The 20,003-nt window shown below is 40.9% G+C and overlaps 1 protein-coding gene across 13 annotated transcripts in view; it reads right to left on the bottom strand.

Annotated features, from left to right (window-relative positions):
* The window catches only part of NDUFAF6 (NADH:ubiquinone oxidoreductase complex assembly factor 6), a 169,774-nt gene that overhangs the window by 74,925 nt on the left and 74,846 nt on the right, over window positions 1-20,003 (bottom strand). For 5 of the 13 annotated variants that reach the window (XM_063709381.1, XM_063709380.1, XM_063709382.1 and 2 more), the window contains 3 exons: window positions 10,348-10,447; window positions 6,838-6,960; window positions 795-851 (listed from right to left, as the gene is read on the bottom strand). In XM_063709381.1, coding sequence (XP_063565451.1) covers window positions 795-851; window positions 6,838-6,960; window positions 10,348-10,447 — 280 coding nt within the window. Of the gene's footprint in view, window positions 1-794; window positions 852-3,593; window positions 3,970-5,918; window positions 6,112-6,837; window positions 6,961-8,323; window positions 8,439-10,343; window positions 10,448-16,813; window positions 17,174-17,249; window positions 17,467-19,145; window positions 19,255-20,003 lie in introns of those variants that run through there. The other 8 variants (XR_004071250.3, XM_004047319.5, XM_019032338.4 and 5 more) reach the window with 7 other exon arrangements.

Raw genomic sequence — 20,003 nt, 5'->3', positions numbered from 1 at the left:
CTTAGCTAATATATCTTTTTGGCTTCTTCTTGTTATTGCTACAGCCTATAGTTGGCAAACTATCTAAATAAATTAAGTAAACTTACATATTTCCATGACAACAGCATGTAATTAATATCAGGCCAAGGGGAACACAGACCTAACAATGCATCAGAAAGGTCACACATGTTAGGCCAGGTCACACAGCAATTCACTGACTTGGCTGGACCTAGAACTCAGTTCTAAGAATTTAGTGCAGGATTCCATTCACTGGAACTGTCAGACTTTCTTTATGCCCTCTACTATTTAGACACCGATCCAAGTACTGGGGTATATTTAAAGGTATGTGAATGACTAGTCAAGTATTTGATGATATTAAGGAATAATTAGTAATTTTTAAGGTATGATAATCATATCATGGCTATGTTTTTTGTCTTTATCTTTTTAAGATACATATGTATTTACGAATCAAATGATAAGATGTCTGGGATTTTCTTTAACATGTCACCAGATACTCTACACATGTAGAGTATTCTCTCTACTTTTATGTAAGTATGAAAATTTCCTTTTGAAAAAACCAAAATAGTGGAGTGTGGTTGTGCATACACATGCCTCTGCCTGGGTGCTTGTCTGTCTCAATGTGAGGGTATGGGGGGGTAGCATGCAAGGGTAAAGTATGAATAAAATGGCATAATTCTCTAAAAGTTTCCTTCCTCCAAAATATTAATATACAGTCAAAAAATTTCCTTCTTGAAGAATTAGCTTAAGAATTAAACAGGAAGAAAAAACTTAAGACTTGAACAATTTCGACTCACTCTTTCATCGATGATTTTCATAAGCCATCTTTTAGTCAGATTATGTCTTTTAACAGCCTAAAAAACAAAGAGCATTATAAGTTTTTAGAAAGTACTAGAAATGACTTCTGTAGATCTGAATAAAATGAACAAACCAAATACAAAACTAAGTAAGGGAACATTTGTAATAACATCACCATATAGACAGCTATGTTAAAAGAAGTATCAGGGAAAAAGAAAATGTCCCTAGAAAATATTTCAAAACATTTATAAGACTATATTTCTAATACTTCTCTACTAACTTGTCTTTTTTTCCTATACTGCTAATAATTTAACAATTCCACTTTCAAACAAAAACAAAACCAGAATTAAGCATTAAGTACTGAACTTCTCTATTAAGTGATATACCCTGACTTTTTTATTTTTTTAAACTGTAGAGACAGGGTCTCCCTATGTTGCTGGTCTTGAACTTCTGTGTTCAAATTATCTTCCTGCCTCAACCTCCCAAAGTGCTGGGATTATAGGCATGAGCCACTGTGCCTAGCCACCCTGACTTCTATACTTACTCATTACACGCAAATTGTTTTCCACAGGATAAAGATTCTATTTAGCAAAAATAACCACTCCTCGAAAAATAGAGTAACTAAAACTCCAACAAAAATAATCCACATGGTAAATTGTTACCTTAGCAAGTAAAGACACTCCAGTAGGAAAGAGCTCACCTAGTGCCCAGACACTTGTCTCTACTACCATTCTCCTTAAAGGAATCAGGGCTCTCGAGAAATGGGTGATTCCAAAGGTGAGGCAGGGGAGAGATTCAAAAGGATCCTAGAATATCTTACTGTGTCAGAAAATAAGAAAGTGCTCCAAAAAATGATGGAAGCGTGTCACAAGGACATAGCAGCCACTGTGAAGGAGTTTCCGCTGTCCAAAGCTGGGACAACCTGAACACCAAAATCAGTACATGAGTGAATTATAAACTGTAAAAAACAAGAAATCATGAGTCTACACCAATAATTAATAAACAAATAAATATAGGAAAATAAGAGCTCATTCTTATAGCAGAATACTAAGTGCCAACTGGTAAATGTGGACCAAGTGCTGAAGTTGAGAAGTTATCATTTCGCAACTATAAGAGTAAAGACTGAATCAGACAAGAACCATTAATGGCTACTAAGTTTAGGGAGAAATTTTGATGAGGAGCAGGATATTTGCAGTCTTAAAATGTCTCCTCAAAAACTGTTGATTACTGCAAGCAGAATTATACAGTGGAAAACCAGGCAAAATTGTGACTAAGTAATAAAAATTAACAGTGCCATAAAGGACAGGTAGACGAATTGTGCCTCTACATGTGATACTCTGAGAAGGACATACCACCTATGAAGTATGGCTGCCAGCTAAGAATCCATAACTTCAATCTAATCATGACAAAACATCAGACAAATCCAAAATTAGTGTTTTAAAAAGACGAGGTGGGGGGGATACTCTTCAAAAATATAAATGTCATAAAGGGCTAAAAAAAGCTACGGAAATGTTCCAGATTAAAACAAACTACAGAGACATGACAATTAAGTACATGACCCAAGATCAGATCCTATACTGGAAGGGAAAAATGATACTGTAGACATTATTAGGTCATCTGACAAAATTGGAATATGAATGGAAAATTAGATGAAATTGTTCTATCAAAGTTAAATTTACTAAAGCCAGTAACTGTTCTGGCTGGGCACAGTGACTCACGCCTATAATCCCAGCACTTTGGGAGGCCAAGGTAGGAGGACCACTTGAGTTCAGGAGTTCAGGAGTTCAAGACCAGCCTGGGCAACATAGCAACCTCATCTCTACAAAACATTTAAAAATTAGCTGAGCTTGCTGGTACGTGCTTGTAGTTCTAGCTACTCAGGAGGCTGAAGCAGGAGGATAAAGCCCAGGAATTCAAGGTGGCAGTGAGCTATGATCACCACACTGCACTCCAGCCTGGGCAACACAGCGAGATCCTATCTCTAGGAAAAAAATAGAAATAAAAAAAAAACTGTCCTGATTATATGTATCACTATTCTTAGAAAATATTAGGCCGGGGTGGTGGCTAATACCTGTAATACCAGCACTTTGGGAGGATAAGGTGGGAGAATAGCTTGAGCTCAGGAGTTTGAGACCAGCCTGGGCAACACAGTGAAACCCCCCCTTTTTTTTTTGAGACAGAGTCTCGCTTTGTCGCCAGGCTGGAGTGCAATGGCGCAATCTTGGCTCACTGCAACCTCCACCTCCCCAGTTCAAGCGATTCTCCTGCCTCAGCCTCCCGAGTAGCTGGGACTACAGGCGCACGCCACTACGCCCAGCTAATTTTTGTATTTTTAGTAGAGACGGGGTTTCACCATGTTGGCTTGGATGGTCTCAATCTCTTGACCTCGTGATCCACCCGCCTCGGCCTCCCAAAGTGCTGGCATTACAGGTGTGAGCCAACGTGCCTGGCCATGAAACCCCATTTCTACAAAAAAAAAATTAGCCAGGCATGGTGGCGGGTGCCTGTAGTCCTGGCTACTTGGGAGGCTGAGGTAGGAGAATGGCTTGAGCCCAGCAGGTGAAAGTTGCAGTGAGCTGAGATAACGACACTCCACTCCAGTCTGAGCAACAGAGCAACACCCTGTCTCAAAAAAACAACACAAAAAATAGGCCAGGTGCGGTAGCTGACACCTGTAATCCCAGCACTCTGGGAGGCTGAGGCAGGCGGATCACGAGGTCAAGAGATGGAGACCATCCTGGCCAACAACCCCGTCTCTTCTAAAAATACAAAAATTAGTTGGGCATTGTGGCACACACCTGTAGTCCCAGCTACTCCGGAGGCTGAGGCAGGAGAATTGCTTGAACCCAGGAAGCAGACGTTGCAGTGAGCTGAAGTCACACCACTGCACTCCAGTCTGGTGACACAGCGAAGCTCCGTCTCAAAAAAGAAAAAAAGAAAATATTTACTGAGGCCAGGCATGGTAAAGACTGAATCAAACAATTCGCTCACGCCTGTAATCTCAGCACTTTGGGAGGCCAAGGTGAGTGGATCACTTGAGCTCAGGAGTTCAAAACCAGCCTGGGCAACAAAGTGAGACCTCATCTGTACTAAAAATTCAAAAAACATCAGCCAGGTGTGGTAGCACGTGCCTGTAGCCCCAGCTACCCGGACCTGGGAGATCAAAGCTGCAGTGAGCCAAGACTGTGCCACTGTACTTCAGTCTCGGCAACAGAGGGAGACTCTGTCTCAAAAAAAAAACAAAAAGAAAATATTCACTAAATTTTTTTGGTTAGGATTATGATGTATATAACTTACAATCAAATGAAATTTGTCACAAAAAAATTATGAATGTGAATACACATATGGGGGAATAGGAGAAGGAGGAGAGGAGAAGAGCAAGAAACTGAATATGTGAGTGGGGAAAAATGATTAAACAAATGGGATAAAATATTAACAATAAGTGGGCCACGCACAGTGGCTCACACCTGTAATCTCAACACTTTGGGAAGCCAAGGTGGGAGGATGGCCAGGAGGCCAGGAGAGGCAACACAGTGAGACCTCATCTCTAGAAAAAAAATTTTTTAATTAGCCAGGTGTGGTGGCGCATGCCTGTGGTCCCAGCTACTCAGGAGGCTGAGGGAAGAGGATCACCTGAGCCCAGGAGGTTGAGGATGCAGTGAGCCATGTTTGCACCATTGCACTCCAGCCTGATGAATCTGGATAAAGGGTATAGAGGTGTTTGTCCTGCTTTGAATTTCGTAACCGTTCTGAAAGTTTGGAATTATTTCCAAGTAAGTTTTTAAAATGTTTTTTTTTCTGCCATGTCAGCATTAAGCATAATATATTTTCACAAAAAATAAATATAGTAGTGAAACATAAAATCTAGGGATATGCTATACTTCAACTAAGACTCTCAGATGTCACTGATACTAAATGTAAAGGCCAGCGTGCTCATCAAAATGTATTACATGACAAAGGTGTATGTATGGAGAACAGAGCCCACTTTGCCTGGCAGGAATCTAATAAAAGTTAAAAAGGCATTAGTTCCTAAGTGTTCTCGGCACTACTACTACTACTACACGGCAGGACTCTCCCCATAGGCCTCTCTTCCAAATTCCAGGAATCAGCCAATCGGTCATTACAGACTCATGCTCTTGTTTTATTTTACACGTCTGGGCCGATGGGCATGTTTGATTTTGTAGACCTTCAAGCACTATTCCTAGCACATAAAAAAGTACTAAATAAATATTTAATAAATGAAAAGCCAAACTCCTATTTACTCAAGGCTGAAGCTGTAATGGCTGTAGATCCTTGATTATAAAATATAGCTCTGATTCAGAAGGAAATCGGAGACCAAGGTAAAAAAGTAAATATTTTAAAGAAGTTGGAAATCTGCTGAATGAAGTGTGAACTCTGGAAACTGAAGCCAAATAGAAGAAAGACCTTGGTTATAAACATAAATTCAAACTGCAGCTAAAATTCATACAGAGAAATGGGGAACCCATCTAGAATGGATAAGAAATTATAAATATTCAAGTATCTTGTACCCTAAAAATACCAATGAAACAGTGCAGCAGAAAAGTGCTCTCTGGATAACACATTGTCATTGTTCCCTCTATTTAATCTCCTCAAGAACCCAACACTTCAAATACCCAATATGCCCCATATGCTCCAGCAGGATGGGGAAGGATAGAGAACATGCAACAAGGACAACTGCACTGAACATGACCTGCATCTTTCAAATATTCACGTTCAGCTTCAACACCGGTCACGTCAGAAAGCCAGCCAACATTAACCATCAAAATTTAAGCAGCTATTAAAATTGGACAAATTAGCAATCCTAAATTGGCAGATACGTAAACATTCTGTAATTCAGATGTGTCTTCTGGTTTTTTAAGGGAAGCCAAGGAAAGATAAATTTGCATCAAAGGACTCTCTAATCTTCCACATATTTCCCAACAAAGGCCAGAACCTTTTATGCAAGTCTTAACATAAATCTCCACCTCCACTATACTCCAGTTTAGGTGTAAAATAATAAATAGAAAGGGTTTCTGGATTTTAGGAAAACTTTTTAGTGAGTCACCTAGGTTGAGCTTCTTGAAGTGGGATGAACAGAGGTAAAGAACTAATCTAATACTCACAGCTTCCCATCCACTTTTTCTTCTCAATCCCCAGTTGGGGGGTTCTGGCTTTCCATCTTTACTGGGGCTCTGTGAAGTCAATCTGGGGCCCAGAAACTGGGCCTGTCTCTGCTGGTGCGCAGACCTGAGAAGAGGTGTACCACTGTCAGGTCTGTGGGTGGCTCCTGTTACAGAAACCCTCTTTTGGCAATCACTGCATTACAACAGGGACACAGATCAGTGATGAAAGATATCTAATTCCCTTCCTCCTCTCATAGTTTAGAATATTTCTAAGCCATGTGTGGCTGCTTATGAGTGAGGGATCCATACAGCTGCTTTACTATAAAACCATTTATGATATATATCTAGCTATACAAATAATACTCTAGCCCATAGGTTTCCATTCTCTAACACCTAAAACTCAACAATGGATAGGTAATTCTATCAAACTAGACAAGGCAGTTTTAGATTTGTATCTGGACAACACTGAGAGGAAGTCTCCCATCACAAAAGATTAATACATGTTCTACAGCCCAGAACCTGGATTAAAACACTGGTATGCCCAAAACCTGGATTAAAACACTGGTATAAGGAGCTGCTGCTAGGCAGAGAGAACAGAACATTTTACTTGCTATTACATCAAAATGTGTAGGATTTAAATTCTGCAGGCAAATATGGAAATGTGGAAAATACAAGTTATTATGTAGAGACTAATTCTTCCTTTTTCCTTTAATAAACAAATATACAAAAGACGTGTGTAAATTATCAGTGGGTGATTTTAAACTTCTGTGCCAAAACTATAACAGCTCTGAATACGTAAGCCTAAGAATATTTTCAGAATAGATTCCACTATAATCACCAGTACCCAAATTATATCCATCAAAAAGTAGACTCGAATAATATTCATACAAATTAAAAGTGGTATTTTTTTTTTTTTTACCTTCCATAGTTCAATGGCCACAGGCTGATGTGGTGGATTGTCACAGTATATATCTTCCACAGTTTTTTTCCAAAACTGCATTCGCATCAGTCCAATTGTTTTCTCAGAGACTGAGTCTTTAACCTATAAATAGGGTTTAAAAACTTTAGCAAATGCATTGTCTACTGTCTAAAAAATCAGTATTTTTGAGGGAATTTTTTGAGTTAATGTAACTGTTCTGTATTATGACTATGGTGGTAAATACATGACTACATTTTTTGGAACCTATAGAACACAACAAAGAGAGAATTTTACTGCATGTACTTTTAAATAAATTCATTCATTCATTCTTTAAGTAATTTTTAAAAAGAAGATTATTAGATTGTCTCCCTCACTCACTACTAAGAATGGCCTTCTGGTCAGGCACGGTGACTCACATCTGTAAACCTCACACTTTGGGAGGCCAAGGAGGGTGGATCACCTGAGGTCAGGAGTTCAAGACCAGCCTGGCTAACATGATGAAACCCCGTCTCTACTAAAAATACAAAAAATTAGCCGGGTGTGGTGGTGGGTGCCTGTAATCCCAGCTACTCAGGAGGCTGAGGCAGGAGAATCGCTTAAACCTGAGAGGCAGAGGTTGCAGTGAGCCAAGATCACACCACTACACTCTAGCCTGGGCAACAAGAGCGAAACTCCGTCTAAAAAAAAAAAAAAATGGGCTTCTTAGGTTCAGGCAAGAATCACCAACACAAGCTAAATCTAGGAGGTAAATTTTGATGAGGAACATGGTCTTAAAAGGTCTCCTCACAGGCTGCTTATTAGCAGCAAGGGAAAAAGTATTAACATCTTGACTCAGTGACTAAAATTAACATTACTGCTGGGAGTCAGACGGATATTTCATGCCTCCTTGTGACTCTGAAGAGGACACAGACCACTTAGGTAATATTACGCTAGGAATCCATAAGTTTAATATAAACCTGATGAAAAATAAAATAAACCCCAAATGAGAACCATTTTAATTCTTAAAAGGCGTAGTATTGCTTAAAATATGTCAATGTCACAAAACGCAAAGAAAGGCTATGGAAATGTTCCAGAACATTTCCAAAGTACATGCAGTACATCCATAGTTCCAGAGGCTAAAGAGACAGAAAACTAAATGTAATACATGATCCTAGATTAGATCCCATACAGAAGGGGAAAAAAATGCCATAAAAGACCTTACTGGGTCATTTGAGAAAACTGGAAACCAGATGGTAGATCAAATAAAAGTACTGCATCAATGTTAAGTTTATTTTTTTGTAAGTGTACTGTGGTTATGTAAGAGATTATCCTTATTCTTATGAGATACACAATCAAGTTTATAGGGATAAGGGTCATGATATAGTCAAGTTACTCTAAAATGATTCATAAAAAGAGAAATGTGTATATATACATATGTAGACAGAATAATGCAAATGGGACAAAATATTAACAACAGGGTCATGAGTATTGTTTGTACTACTCTTACTTTTCCATATGTGAAGTTACTTCCAAATATCCTGGTGGTGGGTGGGTTTCTTAGCAATGTTTAGTGTTCAGATCCCAGTGGCATACAGTACAGCAAGACAGCAGCAAGAGTAATCCTTTCAAAATATAACCAAGAGGTGATGTCTCTCTGCTCAGAACCCTCCAGTGGCTGCCTATCTCACTCAGCCAAAGTGATTTCAATGGTGTCTCCAAGACCTTACCTTTCTGACCCAGGTGCCCCTAACTGAATCTCCTCCCATGCGCCCCTCCCTGCTCTGCTGGACCACCTGCCTTCTTCTGTTCTTTAAGCAGGCACAATTGCACCTTAGAGACTGCACTCGCTGTTCCTTCTGCCTAGAATACTCTTTGCCCACATATCTGTACAGCTCTCTCCCTCACCTCCTTCAGATCTCTGCTCCAATGCCACCTTCTCCGTGAGGTTTCTCCTAACCATCCTACATAAAATAGGAACCCCTGGTGTACCCAGCCTTCGAAGCCTCCTTATCCTGCTTTATTTCTCTCCATAGCACTAGTCTCCATCTGATACATTACACAATGATTTATTTGTTCATTGAGTGCAGACCCTGTTTTATGTCACGTGGGTATAGCATTGAATACAGACTATGTAAAGTATCTGCATTCAATCAACACTTGTTGAATAAGTGAATAAACAAGGCTCCATGTGCAAAGCAGCAGCAAGATGTACAAAGTGTACAAAGAAGTACAAAGTGACAGAATTCAGAAGGAACTCTGGGGGTTTATTAAAAATAAAATTGTATTGACTGGTGGCTTATGCCTGTAATCCCAGCACTTTAGGGGCTGAGGCAGGAGAACGATTTGAGGCCAGGAATTTGAGACCAGCCTGGGCAACATAGCAAGCCTCTGTCTCTAAAAGAAAAATTGTTTTTAATTAGCCAGGCATAGTGGCACATGTACAGTTCCAGCTACTTGGGAGGCTGAGGTGGGAGGATTGCTTTAAAGCCCAGGAGTTCAAGGTTACAATAAGCTGTGATCATGCCACTGCACTCCAGCCTGGGTGACCTGTCTGTAAAATTAAAAATTAAAAAATTAAATTTTAATCATTTAAAAAGGATAATAAAGACCAAGGTGGGAACTATTTATGGCTAAACTGTGACTGATTTAACATGCTTATGTACAGTTTACACTTGAAAAAGGATGAGGTGAAAAATCATAACCCATGACTTCCAGGAAGATACCAGAGGAAAAAACAGCCAGTCTATTAGACTCTCTACAGACTCACAGTTGTGAATCTCAGTTGTGCCTCGGTGCCATATTCATATCCTTTTATTTGTTCCTTGTTCACTTCCTACCATATTCCCTGAGAATCTGTGTCAAAATTTGCTACTCTCTTCAAGACTCTGAACCCTCTCCTGCTCCCTCACTCCCAATATCTGACCTCTCAATTTATTACTGAGAAGACTAAGGCTGTTCCAGTTTTCACTCTCTCATCTCCATCCACCATTCCAATTTATTTTGTATTTGTACATATTCTTTCCATTCTAAAGAAGAAAAAAAAGGATCTCTCCTTCCTTTGGAATTCTTAGACAAAAGTGAATTAGTATGATCTAAGGTCCTGGTTTGCTACAATTGCTTTCATTCCCTACTGACATTAAAGCTAAAACCTCAATTTAAAAAATGCTTTGAAAAACTGCTATATACATGTAAATTATGCAATTGTTGGAAAGAATAAGCAGTAATTCTCTGACTAACCTATTTAATTAGCAGACAAATGTGTGCAATGTTAATGGCACAGTTTTATAATATCCTCGGGAAGAGAAATAAAAAATTCCAGAATGGCATTTCTAGAACCATTAAGTTCATTAGATAGTTTTATTTTTGGTATTGAATTACTAAGCCTAAACAGTTAGCAGGGAAAAGAAATCACTAGCAGAGACCTTAAACACATCTAACATATAAATTACAACTATATTTCTTTATTGTTCAGCATTAAACACATTATATCACCATTTCACAAATAATATTTTAAGGTATCTTAATACCAGCCTGAGCCAGTTCCACATTAAAGGCCCTCAGTGCAAAAACAGAGCTTCGGGATTCTGCAGGGAGCAGCAGGGAGCATAAATAACCTTCATAATCCCGTTTCCTGTAACAGACAGAAAAAAAAGACAGTTACTCTTCACTTTCCAAGCTGCACAAAAAAATACTGACTAAAATTAACCGAAAACAAAAAGGCTTCAAGTTGGGTGCGGTGGCTCATGCCTGTAATCCCAGCACTTTGGGAGGCCAAGGCGGGCGGATCACTTGAAGCCAGGAGTTCGAGACCAGCCTGGCCAACATGGTGAAACCTTGTCTCTACTAAAAATACAAAAATTAGTCGGGCATGGTGGCATGTGCCTCTAATCCCAGCTACTTGAGTGGCTGAGGCCCGAGAACTGCTTAAGCCCAGGAGGTGGAGGTCGCAGTGAGCCCAGATTGCGCCACTGCACTCCAGCCTGGGTGACAGAGCAAGACTCTATCTCAAAAAAACAACGTGAGGCTTTAGTTCAGAAAAGGCCTGACATGTCTTATTTTTTATATCCGTTCCTTAAAAATTATGAAAAATGTACCCCAATGCCACCTAATCTCTATCAATTTACTATGACTTATGTAGTACTTATAATTTTAACTGTTTCAGAATCACTTTTAGTAAGAATTCAAATGAGTTTCAAAAGTATAAATCAAGTTAAAATAGTTCAAGCAAATATTGGGGTGAATGTATGGTTTTTAAGACATATAGACAGATATACAGAAAGGCAGAGATAAGACACAGAAATTCATGTAGGACTGTGTGCACACATACGTTTCCTTACAGCACCTGCTGAAAGAGCCTAGAAGTAATAATGCCCCCAGCCCCCACCCCACATTCCCGGTATTGGTGAACACACCTAGCACCCAGATCTTGGTTTCTGAAACCATTCTCCACTGAAAGAAACTAGGGCTCTGATATTTGGATATTTGTCTCCTCCAAATCTCATGTTGAAATGTGACCCCCACAATGTTGGAGGTGGGGCCTAGTGGGAGGTATTTGGGTCACAGGGGTGGATCCCTCATGAATGGTTTGGTGCCATCCCCTTGGGGATAAGTGAGTGTATTAGTTCACGCTAGAGCTGGTTGCTTAAAAGAGCCTGGCACCTCCTCCCTTCTCTCTTTTGCTTCCTCTCTTGCCATGTGATACACCTGCTCCCCTTCGTCTTCTGCCACAAGTAAAAGCTTCCTGAGGCCTTGCCAGAAGCTGAGCAGATACTGGTGCCATGCTTCTTGCACAGCCTGCAGAACCATGAGTCAAAGAAACCTCTTTTCTTTACAAATTACCAAGTCTCAGATATTCCTTTATAACAATGCAAAACAGACTAACACAGGCTCCTGGAAGGAATAACTGACTCCATTCCTAGGGCAGGGAAAATACAAGATAAGTCTGAAACATCTTCTTGAGCAAAAAGTAAAGAAATGTTTAAAGAATGGAGGAAACTTCTCAAAAGAACACAGAAACTGGCTTGACAGAGTTCTCACTGGCCAAGCCCACAGCAATTTCAGGATCAAAAAATAATGACAGGGCCCAGCATGGTGGCTTATGCCTATAATCTAGCACTGTGGGAGGCAGAGCAGGGAGGATGGCTTGAGGTCAGGAGTTCAAGACCAGCCTGGACAACACAGTGAGACACTGTCTTTACAAAAAACTTAAAAAATAAAAAAATTAGCTGGGCATGGTGGCATGGGCCTGTGGTCCTAGCTACTTAGGAAGCTGAGGTGGGAGGATTACTTGAGCCCAGGAGTTCAAGGTTACAGTGAGCTATGATCATGCCACTGCACTCTAGTCTGGGTAACAGGAGATCCTGTCTCTAAAATAAATAAATAAATAAATAAATAAATAAATAAATAAATAAATAAATAATAGTAACAATTTGAAACAGGACTCTATGAGCCTGTACCAATAAAAATTAATAAATAGGAAGAGAAGGAAAAGCTTGACAACCAATACAATGCCTACTACTAAATTTAGAAGACATGATGGAATTTTTAAAAATCACCATTTGATAACTATCATAGTATTAACTGATTCAGATAAAAATCATCAATAAATGCCTGAAAATGTTAAAGGGGTAAAAGTTTGATGGAAAAAGAATACTTACATAGTACTGAAGTATCTCCCCATGAAGTAAGTATGCACTTCTTGCTTATAATTAACATTCTTAATTAAATTTACAAAAAAAAAATCTGGAAGTCACCTTTTCAACCACGTAATAAGAGGTTAACATCATAGTAATAGGACAAATCAATGTCATGTGCTTCCTGATATGATATGGAGAGAAAAGCTGAGTGTCCCTTCTGTGATATTCCTGCCAAAAATGCATGTCATGAGAAAATATTAAAAACCCAAATTAAAGGAGATTTCTACAAAGTAACTGGCCTATTCTCTTCAAAAAATATCAAGCTCATGAAAGATAAGATTTGAGGAATTGTTCCAGATTGGAGAAGACTAGAGAGATATAACTACATGTAGCACATGATTTTGGATGTATGAAAGACATAATAAGATAATCAGCAAAATTTGAATGGGGCCTGTGGGTTAAATGGTAATACTGGATCAATTTTAATTTCCTGATTTTGATGGCTGTACTGTGATTCTACGGGAAAGCATCCTTGTACTTACAATATATAGACCAAAGTATTAAGGGCAGTTAATGGAGTATCACGTCTGCATCTTAGCCTTAAATGTTTCAGAGTGTTAAAAATGAGGGAATCTGCTAAAGAGTATATTGGATCTCTGTGTACTATTTCTGTAATTTTTATGTAAATTTACAATTACTTGAAAATAAAATGTTATGAACATATAGACCTTACCATATTCACTCCAGGAAAGATGACTTAAGTATAAGGTACTTACCTACTTTAATACATTGGAATCTTCTTATAAAACAATATTTAATATGAGTCTAACCTGGGCCTCATCCCATAGAGTTTAGGTACTAAAATTCAGTTTTCTCCCACTTTTCAACTGGTTCACACTTTGTCATGTTCCTAACAGAGAACTTACACTGTTTCTAGCCATTCCCTTGACAATCTCCCCCAATTGCCACATAAACCAAAAGAAGAGGTCACAAACAGTAACCTTGCTATCTCAAGAGTACTGCTAAAAAGATCTTACCGTAAGCAGTTTCACCTTTGGGGAACAAAATGGTTCCCCAAAAGTTTCTAAGGACAGCGAAGGCAAAGCAGCTCTATAGCTGACATTTTTAAATTGTATTTTGCCATAAGAAGTCTCCAAACTTCAGAAGTGTTTAAAACACTTGAAGTTAACATGAAACAGTGAGAAAACACTGAATGGGAATCAAACTACAATCTTAACTTCCATCACCCAACTGGTTATTAATAGAAATGATACCAATCACTCCTGCCTATTTCCCAATTTGCAAATGAAGCTTAATAACCTACCAAGGTTATCTCCTAAAAAAAAGCAGTATGTGAAGTACTTCAAGCTTCTTAGAGGGAAATGAAAAATGAAATGAAGACATAATAGAACTGTAGTAACATTTGGAAAATAAAGTCTTCCACACAGCTAAGGATCTGCCGTATTAACAAATATATTTTTAAATTTTGGATGGAAATTTTTCTAAACAATATTACCCCCTTCACCACATTAAACATGATATACTGATTATTTAGCCATTTCTTCATCACTTAGGATCATCGTTATAAATATGAATTATTGAACTATGGATATACAAGAATGTGCTAAGCATCTAACCAAGATCCAGCTACCTGAGATTATCCAGTCCCAGATAATGAGAAATGCCATGTTACGGATGTATACATAACAGCTTTATATGGCAATAGGGCAAATAACCTCTCATTCATTCTAACATCTATGCAGTGCCTACTATGTGCCAGGCACTGTTCCCGACACTGAAGATGGGTACTGACTTCGATTGAGTTGAGAGAGACAGACATATAAGAAACAAGCACACGGGGTATTAGGATTGTTGTGCGTTAATACCATGGACCTGTGCCACTGAGACACAAAGGAAGTGATTCCCTGGTGAGATTGCAGCAAAGTAAAGAACATTAGTGCACTCCAACACCACCAGTAGTACCTCCTCACCTTCTCACTACAGCCTGAGGCTCTGTGTTTATCCTCCTCAAAGCCAAAGTCAGAGAAGCCTATGTAAATTAGGTTTGAGATTTTCCCAAAAACCTAAATTGCTAGGAGAGCCGAGGGTGGCGAACCCGAAGTTATGGCCTGCTATTTTTCCTGCTATTTAGAGGCCTTGCATAAAATGCACATCCAAAACAACCCTACACAATTTCAGAGGCCAAATCTTGCAGAGATTATTGATGGACAATTAGAAGCCAGAAATTCTATTTCAAGTTTTTTATTTTTTAAACTTATATTTGTCATGTGTCTGAACTCTGCTAAGCATTTTTTACTATATCATCACATTTAATCCTCACAACACCAGGCTATAAGGTAACAGTAAACATTTACAAATGAGGAAAAAACCGAATCTTTTTTTTTTTTTTTTTTTTTTTTGAGACAGGGTCTCATTTTGTCACCCAGGCTGGAGTGCAGTGGCAAGATCTTGGCTCACTGCAGCCTCAACCTCCCATGTTCAAGTGATCCTCCCCTCTCAGCCTCCAGAGTAGCTGGGACTACAGGTGCTTACCACCACGCCCAGCTAATTTTATTTATTTTTTGTAGAGAAGGGGTCCCACTATGTTGCCCAGGCTGGTCTGGAACTCTTAGGCTCAAGCAATCCTCCCTCCTCAGCCTCCCAAAGTGCTAAGGTTACAGGTGTGAGCCATGGTGCCCAGCCAACATGGAATCTTAAAGAAACCTTCCCAAGTGATAGAGCTGGGATTAATACTTCAAATCAGGTCTGCCTGCAAAATTCAGCATTTGAAATAAGTCACTAGAGTCAAGAGCCCCCATTCCACACAAATAACATGGGCAGTTTAAGTACCTGACCGTTTGTAAATACAGTATATATACTTGAGAAAAACTAGCATGTGACTGAAGTAAAAAATAACTAATAATGTACTTAAATATTTTTGTTTGTTTGTTTTGAAACAGGGTCTTGCTCTGTTGCCCCGGCTGGAGTGCAATGGAGCAAACTCGGCTCATAGCAGCCTCAACCTCCTGGAGTGAAGTGATCCTCCCGCCTCAGCCTCGCAGTAGCTGGGACCACAGGCTGTGCCACCAAGCCCAGCTAATTTTTTTATTTTTTGTAGCAACAGCGTCCCGCTATGTTGCCCAGGCTGGTCTCAAACTCCTGGCATCAAGCAACCCTTCTGCCTAGGCTTCCCAAAATGCTGAGATTACAGGTGTAAGCCATCCCTCCAGCCTTAAATATTTGTAAATCCACAGACTATCCCTGGAAGAATAGGTAAGAAATTTTTAAAAGTGATTATCTCTGCAAAGTTATGACACTAGCGGCTATTGGGTGCTATACTCTGGCAACTTAAACTTTTTATCATCAAAATATAACAACTTAAATATATAAAAATAATGCAATCTTTTCACAATTTTGGCTTTTACAATTTTTTTTTTTGGCTTTTACAATTCTTAATGCCTGATTTCCATTACTGCTATCCTGTTTCTCTTACAAGTAATCAACAAATAAGGTAGGAAATAAATAATTTTTGTTTTTGTTGTTTTTGAGACTGTCGCCCAGGCTAGAGTGCAGTGGAGCGATCTTGGCTTACTGCAACCTCCACCTCCCAGGCTGAAGCGATCCTCCCACGTCAGCCTCTGGAGCAGCCGGGACCACAAGCGCGGGACACAACGCCCAGCTAATTTTTTATTTTTTTGTAGGGATGGGGTTTCGCCATGTTGGCCAGACTGGTCTCAGACACCGGGGCTCAAACAATCCACCGGTCTCAGCCTCCTAAAGTGCGGAGGTTACAGGCGTGTAGCCACCGCGGCCGGCCCACAATTTTTAAAAGGGATTATAAACAAAACACTGAAATGCATGCATTTTGTTGTGTTATGCTGCTTTTCTCTAAAATGGAATTTAAAAAAAAAACGGTTTTACTTGCATGATCAACTTCAAGGTAGTTTAGTTATTCGAGTACTTTTGGTAAGTCCTTGAGACCAAGTACTTCAAGACCTTACCCCAGTCTTTCAAATGAGACACAGCAGAAGGGCAGAGGGGCTAAGCCACTGGTCTCAGCAGTCAGGCCTGGATTCCCAGGGGTCCCTGCCGCATGAACCAGGTGACCTGATTGATCCAACCCACCTCCACAAATGATTAAGGAGCGACACCCAAGTGCCAGGCCTTCCCAGCACTACGCCCGACAAACAAAACACTTCAGGGCTCTGACTTTATGAGGCTATTCTTGTGAACCTGTGGCAAATTCCCTAATCACTATAAAACCCAGTTTCCTTGTCTGTTAAATGAGATAATAATGACTTCCACTCACTGTGCCCTTACTATATGCCAGGAATTGTTCTAAATGCTTTATAACTCACAACCTTAAATGATAGGTCTACATTTGTCCGTCGCAACTTGTAATGAAGACTAATTACTCGTAATCTGCTTTGCATAATGCCAGGCACACAGAAAGAACTCAAAGTTGGCTACCGTTGTGGTTAAAACTAATAGACGTTCTGTGAATAACAAAGGTTATTCATGCAAAAACGCTGAATTCGGCTAAAATTAAGGTTCAGGTAAGGCGACAAGCGTGGGCAGTCGAAGGAATTTTGCCATAATTTTGTGACCCATGTGAATGTTCCTGTGGGCCCGCTGCCTCCGCACACCCGCACCCGACGCCCACCAGAACGCACACCCAAAGGGGCACGAGGAAGGCGCCGGTCCGCTCGCTCAAACGTCAGGCCAGACGCGAGGCGCAGCCGCTCCCACCCCGGGACCCCGCTTCCCGCCGCGCCAGGGAAGGTCGTGCTCGCTCACCGCAGCAGCTCCAGGCAGTAGTGGTCAGTGCCCCAGGCGCCCGGTCCGCTGGCCGCAGCCACGCTCCGCCCAGACACCTCCGGCCCGGGCAGCCGCCGCACGCGCGCGTACAGACCCAGAGGCGGCCGGCGGCAGCACATGCCGGGGATGCCAAGCCGCAACGGCCCCCAGGCAGAGCCTTGCGCGGAGACCGCCATGACGCCGGCACTGCGTGCCCTTCGACCCCACGCCGTCGGCGCGCAGCTACGCCCCTGCCACGCCCCTGCAGGTTCCCCTACGCTCCTTTGAGTCGCGGGAAGGCAGCCTCTGGACGCCGCTCAAAGAGCCAGGTGTCGCTGTGGTCCTCTGCATCTGGGCCGCCGCCGCGACTCTTTGGCCTTCGTTCCAGGAAAGACCCGCCTAAGTCCGTCCGACCCCTCCTGGGCTCTTCCCCTTCCCCCACGTGCATCCACAGGCGACCTCAGAGCACCTACAAGAAGTGATGGGTGCTGCTGGTGAAGGAAGTAGCTGCCAAAATCACGCCCCGCCGCCCCTATACCCTAAATCCACCATGAGAACAGAACACCTTGCACTGTTTCTCAACAGGGGCTGCCTTGGCACTTTGGGCGCAATAGCGCTGTCCCGCACGTTGCTGGAAGTTTGCAATAGGTGAATGCCCAGGCTTGGTGACCACCAAACGCCCACACACCCCCAAAGGCCTCTGGAAATGTCGCCCTGTTTGGGAACCACTGGCCACCTAACACCTCCAGCAGAAAAGCACACACATCTCTCAGAGAAGCCACACAGTAGGCCATTATCAACCACTACCTATAGCTAACCTGCTTGCTGACTTTTTTCTCCCAGTATCCTCTGGGTTCCATACGGGCAGTGCCATTATTTTGTTTCCTGCTTTACCCCAATGGCTGTCACTTGAAAATTGTAGAAGCTGAAGTGCCTCAGTTCACATAAATAGTAAGTAGTCGGGTAAGATCCAAACATTCAAAATATCTGTGTTATTCCACAATCTTATTTGGACAGGGAAAGGAAGTGAAGACAGCCATAGGCCAGAGCCTGCTTTTCTGGGCCTCCAAGGTCCAGCATGGAACTCCAAGGAGTCAAAATTTTCAATGTAAACCTGACCTTTCAGGTCCTTAGGAAGATGTATTTATCAAGGCAGGAAGACAGAGCTTTTAACAGTTTACTAACTTGATTTATAACTTTTTTTTTTTTTTTTTTTTGAGACAGAGTCTCACTCTGTCACCAGGCTGGAGTGCAGTGGCTTGATCTTGGCTCACTGCAAACTCCGCCTCCCGGGTTCAAGCGATTCTCCCGCCTTAGCCTCCCGAGTAGCTGGGACTACAGGTGCACGCCACCACGTCCAGCTAATTTTTGTCTTTTTAGTAGAGATGAGGTTTCACCATGTTGGCCAGGATGGTCTCGATCTGACCTCATGATCCGCCCACCTCAGTCTCCCATAGTGCTGGGATTAACTTTGAATATTTGTTCACATGGTATGTTGGCTTCCTTTGGTACTCTTACCTTCAGGCCCCTCAAATATTAGAGTTGGGTCTAGCTGCTACCAACTAGCTGATCCCAGCCAGCAGCTGCCTACACTTGAATCCCAGTGACACCTCTTGCCTCCAGATTTGCCTAGACTTTTCTTGCTATGGCCAGACTGCTTCTTTCTAAAATGTCCATCTGATCATGGCGTTTCCCTACTTGACAGCATTTACTGTGTGTTATATGGAGTCCGTCCATGATGTGGCCTCAATTTACCTTTCTGCCTCAACTCTGGCCACTTGCCTTTGTGACTCCAAGTTAATGTTTTTGTTTAAACCCAAGGGAAAGCACCTTGTCCTCTGGACCTAAGAACTCTAACCAATTCATGCAACTTTGGTTTTTACTCTCTGAAATTACCTTTCTTCATCCTGTGTAGTAGCAGAACCCCGGTGGTGGGTGTTACCCTTTCATCACCAGTAATTGGTCCAGGACAGTGCATATTTCCCTGATCTGGCCAATTAGACTTGAGAACAAGTCCACTGTGGTGCTTCTGAGAAAGTTGCTTCACTAATAAAAGGAAACATAAAATTCAATATACTACATATGAAATATTCTTGGCAAAAAGGCTTAACATAAAGTTAATTAAGCTTCTAAATCTAATTTTAAAGTTTATAAGAAAAAGACAAGAAACAAGATAAATCGACACCACAGGGAAACAAATCAGAAAAATTCGAAAGAAAAACCCAATGTCACTCCTGCGATTAGGTTATAAAAGGTCTGCACCTTCCATATTTCATCTTGGGTGCTCTCTCTCTCTCTCTCTGGTCACTTACTCTGTGGGAAGCTTGCTGCCATGACACGTGAGGGGGATTAGTCCTTTGTCTGTAATATAGATTATTATTATTTTCCTCAGTTAGGTTTTAGTTTTGTCTTTGCTTGTGGAATCTGTGCCATGCAGAAATTTTGCAATATATTTTTATCTAGTCAAATTTACAATATTTACTTTTATGGCTTCTGGATTTTGCAGTCTTTAAAAAGGCCTTCCCCATTTTAAATGTGTTAAAAGAATCCCTTGCTTTCTTCTAGTCCTTCTGGTTTCTCTCGTACTACTTGTAGATTTCACTTTTTTACATTTTTTTTTTTGGAGGGGTAAAGATTAGGAAGGTATGAATCTAACTTTTTTCTTTATATCTAGTAGTTGTCTTACTATCATTTATTCAGTAGTCCACCTTTTCTTCCTTTGATTTGAGATGCTTCCTTTTTCACAGAATAAAC

The sequence above is a fragment of the Gorilla gorilla genome, chromosome 7 (assembly GCF_029281585.2).
Source record: "Gorilla gorilla gorilla isolate KB3781 chromosome 7, NHGRI_mGorGor1-v2.1_pri, whole genome shotgun sequence".
Classification (NCBI taxonomy): domain Eukaryota; kingdom Metazoa; phylum Chordata; class Mammalia; order Primates; family Hominidae; genus Gorilla; species Gorilla gorilla.
Note: the sequence above shows the minus strand (reverse complement) of the source record. Positions and strands in the feature narration are given on the sequence as shown.